This window comes from Culex quinquefasciatus, chromosome 2 (assembly GCF_015732765.1).
Source record: "Culex quinquefasciatus strain JHB chromosome 2, VPISU_Cqui_1.0_pri_paternal, whole genome shotgun sequence".
NCBI classification, from domain to species: domain Eukaryota; kingdom Metazoa; phylum Arthropoda; class Insecta; order Diptera; family Culicidae; genus Culex; species Culex quinquefasciatus.
The window spans coordinates 139,863,246-139,876,523 of NC_051862.1; the positions used below are offsets into that span (position 1 = coordinate 139,863,246).

Here is a 13,278-nt window from a genome sequence, read left to right on the forward strand (position 1 = left end):
TGAGATTTCAAAAAAGTGTCCACGTGGTATATGGATGGTCCCGTTTCTGAATTGCCCTAATCATAACCTAAAACTGCCAAAGACAATAAATCAATCAGAAAATCTATTCTCAAGATAAATATTTTCGAATATTTGCACAGGACTTTTCGATGGAAAGTCCGCCAAATTTTATGGAGACTTGTATGTAGAAAACAATGATGCGAAACGGCTTATTTGGACTTGAGGAATCGATTGAAAAAGAGTCATCAAAATAAAGAAAGAGTGTAGAGAATTGCTCATTAGGCCACTTCTGCATATATTTTTATACCATTTTGTTGAAAATCTAGAGTTTTTTTTAATAGGTCCTATAAACATCCCAAGTAACACTTTTTTTCCAGGAGTTCTACAAGAGCTCTTCAAGATATCTACAGCATAGCAGTTTGGACCGCGGTCCGACTCTTTTTCACAAAGTTAAAAGCCAAAACTTCTTCAGGAGTTTGGAAGAGTAATTGAAGAGAGTTTTATCCCACCGCGGTCCAAACTGCTATGCTGTAGCTATCTTGAAGAGCTGTAGAACTGTAGTAGAACTCCTGGAAAAAAAGTTACTTGGGATATGAAACACAATAGCTTATAGGACCTTTTTTTAAAAAATAAAAAACTCTAGAAATGAAATTTTAAAAAATATGCTTTTTTAAGATCTAAGCTTATGTTAATTCTAGTTTTTACCTATCCCTGTTTCTTCAAAATTCTCCGATTTTTTTTTTTGGTTTTACGTCTAACTGAACGATTACCAAGCAAAATACAAAAGATAACCGTTTCGATACGACACAACATAAACTGTTTACTCGCCAAACAGAGCCATTTTCAATTTCGAAATCAGACAAACACCGCGCCGTTGGTCGTAATCGCTCGACTTTACGTGCTGGGCTTATGGATTGCATGCTTCCATCGCAATGTGAATTGATAAAATTGGGCCAGCGCTAAATGATTGCCTGTAACGATGTTTAGAATATCTGAACTCAACAAGTTAAACTAAAGAGTTGAGCGCTTTAAAAATTCAATTCTCAATTTCTCGAAACTGGGACATGGTACAAAGTGTGTCATATAGAATTTCAAGTAAGGGGTGAAGGGGAAAAAAGGCAGTCAACACCAAAAAGACCATTTTCAAACCCACTCGAATTCTTCACACTAATGACAAATGACAGCAATTTATGTGACCTTTGCGTGGGTTTTCTTTTTCTATGTGAATGCCCACACGGGAACGGGTTCGATTTGGTAATAAATATCCTTTTTTGTTTGGTCTCGATTTCAGAGAAGCCCGTTGTTGTCTGTCGTCTGTGACGGATAACTCAATCGATCGTACTTTTTCGTCGAAGGACCTCCCCCAGGATATGTTCCACCACTTGAGCAGCTCGCATCGCAACCATTGATGGTCGTTCCGAAGGTCGCAGTGGCCACCGTGATTCCGCAGCCCGCCGGAAAGATGGCCCCACCGGGTCCTGTTCGGGACCGGCGGAGAAAAACCCACGGCCTGTACTTCCACTCATCGCCACCGAAAGGTAAGTTCGAAGCTCTTATAGTTGTAACACGTTCTCATTGGTAACGATGGAGACGCGTGGTGCTTTGTGCAAAAGTGTTTGACCTTCGTGTCACGCGTTGTTGAAACGCGATTGATGAAGCCACGTGTCGATAATAATTCATTTGACGTGCAAGTACGCACTTTTCTCACTAGACCGTGAAATGGTTGACTGACTGGCTGGCTGACTAGGTTGAATAAAACATATATCACAATAAACACTTTCGCCCGCAAGTGTGGGAGCTTTGTTTACCGCCGAGACCACAAAGGAATGCAACGTATTCCAGTAAAGAAAAAAAACTAGTTTGGTAAAAAATATATTTTATCACAAAGTTAGAAGCCTCGAATCTTTTTTTATATTTTCAAAGGAAGTGGTTCGAAGGCTACTATTTTACAAAATTAGTAAAATTACCATCGTTTTTTGTAAATCTACAGTATATTTTATATGCAATAATCTGTAAATAATTCAAAAGATGCCTTTGGCCATTATGAAGTTAATAAGATATAACATTGTACTAAATTTGAAACCTTACTAGTTTCAATCGGCTAACAAATACTAAATAGAAACTTCTACTGTCGAAATATATTTGATTTTTTTTTGTTAAGAATTGCTCCATTTTGGAATTTCTCAATATTAAAATTTCATCATTTTTTTAGATCCGGACTAACAAAGTACATAAATATCAGTTAAGTGGTCAAAACTCGAGACAGGGTTGCCAGATTTTCAATGTTTTGGACATTCGATTACCTATCAAACGATATATAACATGATGATATTTGGTGCGATTTCCTGTCATTTATTCAATTTCCAAAAATGTGCGAAAACACATTTTTATACATAAATTTTGAAATACTTATCGAAACTTCAAACAATGCAATCGAATGCGACTGGTTTGGTCAAAATCGGTTCAACCATTGATGAGAAAACTGAGTGACATTCTTGGTCACATACACACCCAAGTACACACAGACATTTGTTCAGTTTTCGATTCTGAGTCGATATGTATACATCAAGGGGGGCTTTCGAGCTATAAATAAAAAGTTCAGTTTTAGAGCAGGATTATAGCCTTACCTCAGTGAGGAAGGGAAAAAAATCATCCTTTTTTTCTCTTTTGATCGAGCTACCGTGGCGTGAGGTTGCGTTTATCGTCTTGTAAGAGGGAAGGTTATGGGTTCAGAGCAAGTTGTGGCGTTTCATATTTTAATATTGAAAATCGGACAATTAGTTTGCTGAGATATCAACGTTAGAAAATGGTGGGTTGTTTTGGTGAGACTTAGAAAACATCAATTTTCCTGCTTTTTAAACCTTTGCATGACAATATCTCAGCAACTAAAGGTCGTATCAACAATGTTCAAAAAAGCAAAATATAGAGAATTTTCTCAGCTTTTCAAAAATATTTTTTTTAAAAGTGGGCAAACATGTGCACTAATTTAAAAAAAATTGAAAACAGCGACTATTTTCAAAAAAGTTAAAAAAAAGAAAATGTATAACTCGGTCAAAGATTTTTTGCACAACCTGGAAATTTCTGAAAAGTTGGCATTTATGTCCTCTAAAACATATCAAAATTTAAAAAAAAAAATTAAAAATAGTGTTTTTTGCAAATCAAGTTTTAGTGACAAAAAGTTAAATTAAAAATCATCATTTTTTTTAACCAAATCGGTCAAAAAATTCCTTCAGAAGATACAGATTTTTGAATTTTCATGTATCATTTTTGTATGGACAGCTGCCAAATTTGTATGGAAAATCATATGGACAAACTAATGATGCGAAATGGCTTCTTTGGGCATACCGAAGGCACCAAAAAAGTTTCAGCCGGATTAAAAAATACAAAAAAATCGAAAGACCGAAATCTCAGAGAATTGCTCAGTTTTCCTCGATTTTCGCAGAAACTACATTTTTCAAAAAATCATAGCTTCACCTAAGTTTAATCGGTTTTAGCTGTCTTGGATGCCAATGAAAGGTGATTATTTGGACTGTCAAGAAAACATAGTTAGGAGTTCGTAAAATCTAGCCTAAACAGCAAAAAAAAAAAAATCTGATGGTAAAATCGCATGCAAAAGTATTCACCACCCCCTTTTGCAAGCAATAGCATATAATATTGTATGAGAAAACGTGTAAACATAAAGCATGAATGGAAAAAAAATAGGTTTTGTATGCTCCAAAATAACATAAATCCGGCGAGCGATGACCTATACTGCCGCTCAAATCAAGTCCGTCCCATATGTAATTTTGTCAGTTTTAAGGTAATGATGCAGTTTGGTTCTAAATCATGTGAACTCTCAGAAAAAAAAATTAAGTAGTTTATTCCAGAAAACCGTAGCAAATTTTACTTTTTCGTGAAATCTTAACACGAAGCCTTATGCACAGAAAAAAAAAATTCGGTAAATTTACATCATTTATGATGTACCAAAAGTGCACGTCATTAATGATGCGAAATTACATCAAATTCATTGTAAATTTAAATGCCATCCGATTTAATCGTGCCGAACAAATAGCGCTTCAGAAAATGTAAATTTCCGATGAAATCTACGTAAATTTACCGAAGCCAAATTTTTTTTTGCCCCGTTGAATCTAGAATCTGATGTAATTTTCAAACGTTTTTGTAAATCATGGTTCAAATAGATAAAATTCTACCTCATTTTGGACATAGTTTGACTGCCAATAATAAACCACATATTGATCAATAATAAAGTTAATATGTCTGTACTGCTAAACAACACAAAACGTTTGAAAATTACAACAAATTATAGAATCAACGGAGCAGTGAACATTTCTTTTCAACAACAACAAAAACTTAACTGTCGACCTTACGCAAGGTTCTTAAAAAGGAGGTGATTTTACAATACGGAATGTACTCACCTGTAAATAACTTCGAAAAGGACGATCCGCGAATCCAGCTTCCAGCTCTGAGTTTGGCAAAGAGGACCAGCTGCGAGAGAAGTAACGGGCAGAAATGGCCAAATTGGGCCAGATGCTGGCTGCTGGCGATAAGTCAACGCTGCCATGTACTGAAGGAGAAACGACGAAAACGGACGCCCGGCGTGCCCAGCAGGATCAGGGAGTAACTTTTCCGAAAGCAAGGCTATAATCAGAACCATCTGCCGGAACCGTTTCGGCGCGTTGACATCGAGACCGAGTACTTTTGAATGACTACACCCAGGTCGACCAGGAAACGTTCATTTCGCTGTGCTGGACAAATATCAAATCCTTTCTGAAGACGAATTCGGAACTATTCAAACAACGAAGTGGCGTCGACATCTTAACCATTAAAGTGTTTTTATATTTCCTTGTTTGATGGAATATTCTAGTTCCCACACAAGCAAGAAAGCATCCCCTTGCAGCTGTCCCCCGGAACAAGGCGACAACAACAACGACAGCCACCCAGCAGCATCCGCACCCAAGCAGAGAGCGCTTACTTCTTGACGGCCTGTCCGACCTTGGCCTTCTTGGTTCCGCGCACCTTCTTCATACGGTTCTTGCGTTCCTTGCGCTGCTTGCGGGTCATCTTCTTCTTCTCGTACAGTCCGTGGCGGCCCAGTCGGTGCTTGGGTTCGAACTTCTTGGCGTTGTCCAGGGTGTCGTAGATGAGCCCGAAGCCGGTCGACTTGCCGCCGCCAAAGTTGTTCTTGAAGCCGAACACGAACACCACATCCGGGGTGACCTTGTACATGGCGGCCAGCTTGTCGCGGATCTTCATCTTCGAGACCGAGGCCAGACCCGGGTGCAGCAAGTCGCAGATCATCTGCTTGCGGCACAACAGCCGGTTGGTCATGAAACGGCGGGTACGAATCGTCGCGGTCGACATCTTGGCGGTCCTTTTTAGCAGACAGAGGAAAAAATCCACACGTTCTGGCACGGCACTTTAGCGTAAAAGCTGAAACCTAGAATGACATTAAATTTAGTTGTAGGGAGATTAGGTAGCAATCTCGCGCGTAACTCACCAAGGTCAGCGCCTAAATGACAAGAGGTTCCAGCGAAAATCGGTTTGGATCGGTTGCCGAGTTGGCCAGTTTGAGATCAAAAACCTGGACTGCATTATGAATGACTGCAAAATTGAAAATTGCGGGTTTTGTTTACATTCAAAGCTTTGACGTTTACTCTCAATGACCTGCTGCGCTAGTAGACTGGTATGTGAGGAAATGTCGGATTTGTTGTCGGAGTCAGGGATGCCAGATAATCAAATTGCCGAAACAGCTGCAAAAAAACTGCAGACTGCCGTCTAAATAAAGAAAAAAGAAGAAATCATATGAATAATGCATATGCTTTTCCATCGAGTACGTAATGTTGATTTATCTGCACCTTGACGTTTATTTTCGTCTTTCTACAATCATTTTCAACTGAAACACTAAACCATTAAGTAGCTTTATAAGAATTGTGCAGGTTTGTTTTTTTTCAAGGTTTTTCAAAACCTTGATATTAGGAAAAAACAAACCATGGGTGAGAGATTGAAATAGGGTCAACCAAAACTTTCAAAATATTTTTTCTAATTCAATAAAGTTGACGATTCCAAGAATAATATTACAATATTTTTGCTTTTTGTCAGTACCTGGATACCCCACACTAAAAAAGGATTCAAAAACACCGAAAAAACATTTAAAAAACAATTTCTTTTCAAAATAATAGAAACCACAAAATAACGAGTTTCTATCGGTATTGTTGTTTCTGATATTTGAAAAAAAAAGTTCTTACTAAATGTACTTGTGTTTTCAAAAAAAAAAGTTTTGTTTTTATATTTCGAAAATTGTGGTGACATTACATGTTGAACAATTCTTTTATAAGTTAAATGTGGCTAATGAAAAATCGTTGAGATCCAGAATTTCAACATTTCAATTGAAAAAAAAAAATGGAAAATGTTTTAAGCTTCCGTATAGTTAACCTGCAATCATTATTTTCAAAAAAACGAAACAACATTTATTTATTTCATCGAAAATTCACTTAAATTTAAATTATTTTTAATAAACCCAAACATGCTCAAATGATTTAAAGTGCAAAGGAATGCATATTTAATTAATTTCAGCTGAATGCTCTTAAATTTAATTTTTTAACTTTTTGAAAATATATTTTTGCTCCTGGTTTTTCGAGTAAATTTTTTAATAATGGTGGAGGGGTGGGTTGTTCGACGAAAGCTTTGTAAAATATTTGCTGCAAACTTGATCGCGGGCCATACTTTGGGCACCCCTGATTTACATCTACGGATTCACCCTATTAAAAAGTTTTTTACGGAATTAACATAAGACTTTCAGACCATATTGCGAAATTAGGTCAATATCGAAGACATTTCTAATAAATTGAATTACCCTAATTAAAACCAGTAAAATAATTCCCTTCTGCAGTAACTCCGACAAATTCCAGCATATACCTTGAAAAGTTTATACCCTTGCCACTTGTCAAGTTGTACCTGGCAACACGACAAACATTTCAAAGAGCCACAATGAAGTGAAATAAAACAGTCTATCTCGCTCACATCTTTGAGAAAAGACATCTAAACAAGCGAGATGCATTTTTTTAGCCTGGGGATACGCCCAAGTGAAGTATTTGCGGTGAAATCGTTTGGTAAAAATGTAAGTCTAAAAGGGAAACAAAACAATATACAATAATTGTGAAAAAAAAGTCGCGTGAGAGCATCTGATCTGAAAACCCTCTTCCGGGATTCTAGGTGTCGGACCATCAAAGTGCTGTAAAGATGTTTATCCGCTTCCTGCAGCAGGGCAAGCTGGTCAACGTAGACAGCTCGTCGAGTACGCCAATCTTGAAAAAATCCGGAATATCCTGGGAGACTCGACCGTGTGATACGAGACGGATTCATACTTTAGAGTGGACATGAGTGAAGAGGTGATTGACCAGCCAAAGATGCAAATCGGAAACGGAACGTCCTCTACTTACCTGGTTCTGCAGAAAAATGGTAGACACTGAGAAAAGGACTAAGAAACTCCGTTGCAATCAGGACCAAGGTGTTTCATTCAAGTACCATCATCAAGAAACTTCCGTGAATCCGAGATTGGCAGTCCGGATCAAATCTCACGTCGAAAGTGGTAGGTAACAAAATCAAAAATGTGTTCTGCAAAAGGAAAAATGAAAAAATACTCACCAAAATCAACAGCTGGAAGACGCCAATTTCCTTCCACTTCCACTTCCTTCCGAAAAGAATTCGCGATTAAGATATTCTCTAGGCGAAACGCGTTTTGGTTCAAATGTTCCGGTGAATGTCACCGGACTCTGGATTCAAAAAGTGTCCCCACCATCGATAAAGATTGCCAATTTCACCATAACAGTGGTCCGCCGTAAAGAAACTTACATTTACGAGCAACCGAACCGACCCGCGGCAGCACACCATTGTTTTGATTTTGCTAAGTGTCAAACACAAAAGTAAGGAAAAATTTAGGATTTTACAACATTTTAGCATTTACATGAAACGTTTTTAAATGTTTTTCACAGTTTACATGTTTTTCATCCATTCAAAGTTGTGGGTTTTCGTTAACATTTTTTTCATTTACGTAAGATTCACCGGTTACGTACAATCTCATTTTACATGATGGGTGTTTAAATGACATTCAACCATTTACATCGGATTTCAAATTTACATAAAGCGATTTTACGTCCAAAACAATGTTTCCGTGTCGGGTAATTTTACACTTTTTTTTCTGTGTGGGTGGGACAAATTTGCCTTGCGTTTTTCTCGGCTTGCTGTTTTTACATATGGGACGGACTAGATTAGAGCGGCAGTATATATGTTAAAGTATCAAGAATATCGTAATCGGATTACGCAACTTTTGGTACCATAACATGTATACACAGAAAAAAAATATGTAAATTTACGCAGCACGTAATTACTGTTTCTTATGTAAACTCACTCAATGTAATGTTCAAATATGATGTAAAGAGTAAAAAGTCATGGAAATTACTCCAATGTAAATCTAAATCTAATGTAAATCATGAATATAATGGAAACGTTGAGTATGGAAACTCAAATCTGATGAATTTCTACCCGTGTTCGGCTTCCTGTAAATTCCTATTTAATGTAAATCATATATCCAATGTATTTCTGCCAAACGTTGACTTCAAAACTACCTGAACTAAAAATAGTTATATCTGGTTCTCTTTCTATCGCTCTCATACTTCGCTGGCCCACTGCCTGAGCCTCGACCTGAACAAGTTGATGCTTTAGCCGCTCGTTTATAGAATGCGAAGATGGCTCAGTCGGCAGCGGGTAGCAGCAGTAACACCGAACATCCTACCCGTCGTCCGTTCGATTCCAGTCCAGCGTTCAGCGCCGTACCTAGGGGTTGGCGCAGTTGGCGACCGCCAAGGGCGCCAGCCCTTGGGGGGCGCCGAAATCGATGATTGTACAAAATTTTCATGTCAGTTATAACATCCTCATTAGATATTTGAAACATAAAGGGCGCCAAATTATAAAGTAGAACTACAAATAGCTAGATAATTTAGTTTACAATATTTAAAAAAAAATGTTTAGGGGCGCCAAAATCAATTGTTTGAATATTTCTACCGAAGTGTTTTTTAAATTCATACTTTATTCTAAATTTATTTTTTCATCAAAGAAGCGCCCCGCTCAAGTGACAGAAAATTCAAGGAGTTCAAGAAGAATAGAGCATCAAAATATAGACTGTTGTATAATAAAGTTAAAGTCATACCTTCCAGACTAAAAAAATTTAACTATATGTTATTTTCATGTTAATTTGGCTGTGAATTACAATCAGCTAAATTGTGAAAAAAATGAGCTTCTTTGAAAAAGGAATTATTTTAACATTAAAATATATACAAATCTTTTGAAATTTTGACATTTTCGAGTTTAAAAAATGGCCATCGATTTCCCCTTTTATAAGCAACTTCGTGCATTGAAATTTCCCTACGCTACACAGAAAAAAAAGTGTAAATTTACCTGACACTCAAAACATGTTTAAAACGTAAATGTGCTCAATGTAAATTTGAAATCCAACTTAAATTGTTATTTTGCATTTAAAGCACCGACATGTAAACTGAGATAACACGTAATCAATGAATTACATTTAAATAGAAATTGTATTTCTGAGAAAGCATAAATTTGAAAACTTGAAAAGCATGTAAATGCACTTTTAATGTAAAAATTGTAAATGTAAACTCATAAAGCTCATAAATTTTGTTTTGCGAATGACAGCTCAAGTGGAAGAAAAAAAGCAAATCAGTTCAATGTTTGGTGCACAGTGAAATGGAAGCAAAGATGTTTTGAAGTTTGCTAAAATGCAAACGTATATCGAATTGTGTTAAATTGTGACATCAATGCTCAGGTAATGTAAACAAATATTAATTTGTTTGAGTTGTGAATAAAATGCATTCCGATTCGTTCGTTCGTTACGAATCAGGTGAAATAACTTGTTGTTTACATTGGTGGTCGGCAAGTTGCGGGCCCATCCGGAAGTAGGTGCTGGTTGTTTTACCGGTAACTTTCGGAGCGGCTAACGACATCTGGGTGGAAGGCCCTATGTAAACTTACCAAATCGCAGACAATTTGCGCTGCAGCTTGCAGCCACGAGCAATCGGTACTGTCCCGTTCCGTCGATCCCGTTCCTAGAGCCGAAGCGAAACGATTCATTTTCTCTCCGTGGAAGGCAGATGCGGTTCTGGTAGTGAAAACAGGACGTCCATCAGAAAATGGTTGCACTCGATCAGGTAACACTTACCGGCTTCCGATTTCTTGTAAGTTCTCAATATTTTTTTTATTTATATTGTTTTTCATGTTTTTTTTTTATTATTTTAAACGAACTTCACGAACTGAATATTGAACATGTTTTGAAAATAAAAGTATGACAGTTGGGACGTCCGAGTCAACATGGAGCTTTCAAAAGTGTCGGAGTTGGCACGTTTAATTTGGTACACCAAGAATTTTGATCAGGTCTATGTTAAGGCTGCCATTTTAATGAAACCAAAACATTACCAACACTACTAAACACCAGAAAATTTCGACAGGGGCTACTCACAAACACTAACGCATGGACTAGTTTCAGACAGGGGCTACTCACGAATACAACTGCGTGGGCTAGTAAGGTTTTGGTGACGGCCGAGTCTACTGACACTTTGTTCTGGCACCACCCCCTTGATTTTGATTCATTTGAAGTCCGACAAAAAGGTGATCTTTTGTAGCCAAAAGTGGGTGCACTCAAATTGAGCGATTAAAAGTGGAACCATTGCTCGTGAGATTACAGGGTGTCTTGAATAACTCCCATCGGTTTTGGCTCAATTTGAGCTAAGATTACTCTTTTATTTTGTCACAGGGAGGTGGATTTAAATAAATACATTTTTACTGATATTTACCCTTTTAAACTGTTTTTTACATTTCTCAAACTTTGTTATTGTTATTGTTTAAGAGGCATCTCTGTAGAGTAGTACCAAGCCATAGTGCGTACCAGTCATATTAATGCTTATTTTATTTTTTTTTAAAAAGATCATATTCGGGATTTTTACATGTTTCAAGGTTAAATACAGTGCCAACTTACGACCCGCTAGTCGGAATGGCTCGTCGGTTCAAAGCCCTGTTTAAACTTAAAAATAAATGGATTTTAGATTTCAAAATATTAAAAAAATAATAAGTTTCACAAATGCTCTGAACATGACGTCAGTTATGCTGCTGTCATATATTTACAAAATACTCTTGAATTCATGATCCTTATTATCTTTTAAGATAACATTGATATGTTTTAAAACTTTCCAGAATATCGTATGATTCGTATAGTTTGAACAATCTATTTATTTAATTATATTTTTTATTCATAACCTCGACCATAATTTTTATTGTAAGCATTGTTTATGCATCCTGATTTTTTGGATAATTTAAGGGGGTGTAACGTAAATTAAATTTAACATGGTACAACATCATTTTTAATCTTTTAGGTTTTTGATTAGAACTTTTGTTATTCAATGAAAATGTTGTTGTCCCAAACGTGTCAAGAACATTTTTTTCTTCAAAATTTATTATTTTATTTAGTAATTTGACAAAAAAATACAACCGTGATCAAAATTAAGATTTTCATAGAAAACTGAATCTTCCAAAATCTGAAACGTTTTACAACTCACCGTTTTGACAAATTAAACTAAGTTTTGTTATTTTTTCACTTTATTAATAATAAAATTATATTTTTGAATAAAACCTAAAGTTTGTGAGACTACAAGAAATGTATGTCTTTTCAACGTTTAAATTTTTGAGAGGATTTTATGATCTTGAATTATCTAAAATTATGCAAATGTTCAACTTTTAAAATGCAAATGTTCAACTTTTTGAAGGTTTTGTGTTCTTCTAAATTTTTATTTGCAACTTGTGATGTTAACATAAAAAATTGAGAAAATTTTATAAAACAATGTTTGGAACAAATTTTTCATCGGAACTACTTTCAGCACCAGATTTATTCGGCTCAAGCTTAAGAAAATTTTCTTTAATTTTTGGTGCTAAAATTATAATTAAAAAAAAGCTTTACAAGTTACGGCCAAGAGACAATTTTCGATCATTCTTATCCTATATTTTAAGTATACAGAATAAGGTTCACAGTTCTCCAGGTTCACGATATGTTCAAAATCTTTTAATTAGTCATTCTTCTTATTTTTAAAAAAGATTTTTTGAATTCAAATACTTTGCATTGATTTTATTTTAATATTGATCCAACAACGCTGGAATATATAGTTGATTGATATAATATCAACACAAATTCTTGAGGTTTTTTGGAATTCGGGTTTCATAAACTATTTTGTGTCTTATGCTTTTAGGACCTATTAAAAAAAACTGTAAAATTCAAAATTAATTCGAAATTAAAACAAACACCAATTGAAAACTTTGCCGCACGTAGTGTGCACCTTTGCTCCACGCAGTAATACAGTTCTTCGATCGTTCCTTGCAAAATTCATATAAAATATAATAAATTTGTTTTTAAAATGATGCCCTTTGACTCTTTGTTTACCCTTCGACAATGGCCCTTTTACATTGTTATGCTAGACTTTAACATTGAAATTTGTATTTACTCAAGAATACTCTAAATTGGGTAATTGGTTAACTCCGACACAAAATCAACATTATATTTTACCAGTCTATCTAAGATGCAATTCCATTGATCGCAAAACGTCATGACGTCACTGCAGTGTTTTGATTATAAACATTTAAGCGCCTACTGCGATCGTTTCGAAGTAGGTATTTGGTGTTGTTTAATTTTTGAGCTGTTTTTTTTCCGTTAGGCTCGTTGCAGCTTTGTCCAAATTGAAGGTAGATCCGATTACGGAGCTCCACGAAGTAGATTCCGGAAAGCCGAATTGCTCCTGCGCGGGCTGTGTCTGGTGCAGATTTTTTGGTACGTGTTGTGTTTGGTGGACTTCGCCCATTGTAAATTTCGAAATTACGCAACTAATTTTTTCTTTCTCTCTCTTTGCCATCCTCCAGAACCAGGGTCTCACGGCCAAAACAGTTGTTTATCCAGTCGGAAATGCTGCGGAACTGTCACAAAAAGGTATGGTTGTTGACCGATTTTGGAATCGCCCATATTTTTGCTAGTTCCGGCCAACATGACGAAGATCAAGGACAAACGATGAAGGAAGTGGTGGCTCCAACGACAAAGAAGCAAATAAGAAAACGTCGAGCCGACTTTGCCTATAGAAGATGTGGCCGTACTTCTGTTGATGCCTTTCATCGTTTCCGCTTCAAACAGTGGGTCAAACGGCACTCTCGCGATGTAAACAACAGACAGGAATT

General features: G+C 36.3%; 2 protein-coding genes and 1 long non-coding RNA gene across 6 annotated transcripts in view; 2 read left to right on the forward strand and 1 right to left on the reverse strand.

Moving 5' to 3' along the window:
- The window catches only part of LOC6031804, a 92,446-nt gene that overhangs the window by 9,719 nt on the left and 69,449 nt on the right, over positions 1-13,278 (forward strand). For all 4 annotated transcript variants that reach the window (XR_005277658.1, XR_005277655.1, XR_005277656.1 and 1 more), the window contains exon 2: positions 1,292-1,538. Coding sequence is in view for 1 of the 4 variants with exons in the window: in XM_038256929.1 (XP_038112857.1) it covers positions 1,409-1,538 (130 nt within the window). In the remaining 3 variants the exon portion in view is untranslated. The remainder of the gene's footprint in view (positions 1-1,291; positions 1,539-13,278) is intronic.
- LOC6041748 (40S ribosomal protein S24) lies at positions 4,813-5,430 on the reverse strand. Its single transcript, XM_001850914.2, has one exon. It carries the CDS (start codon positions 5,359-5,361, stop codon positions 4,969-4,971), a length of 393 nt encoding a protein of 130 aa, XP_001850966.2. The 5' UTR covers positions 5,362-5,430; the 3' UTR covers positions 4,813-4,968.
- On the forward strand, positions 6,724-7,286 carry LOC119767699. Its single transcript, XR_005277661.1, has 2 exons — positions 6,724-7,117; positions 7,213-7,286. It is a non-coding gene; the product is annotated as an uncharacterized LOC119767699 (long non-coding RNA).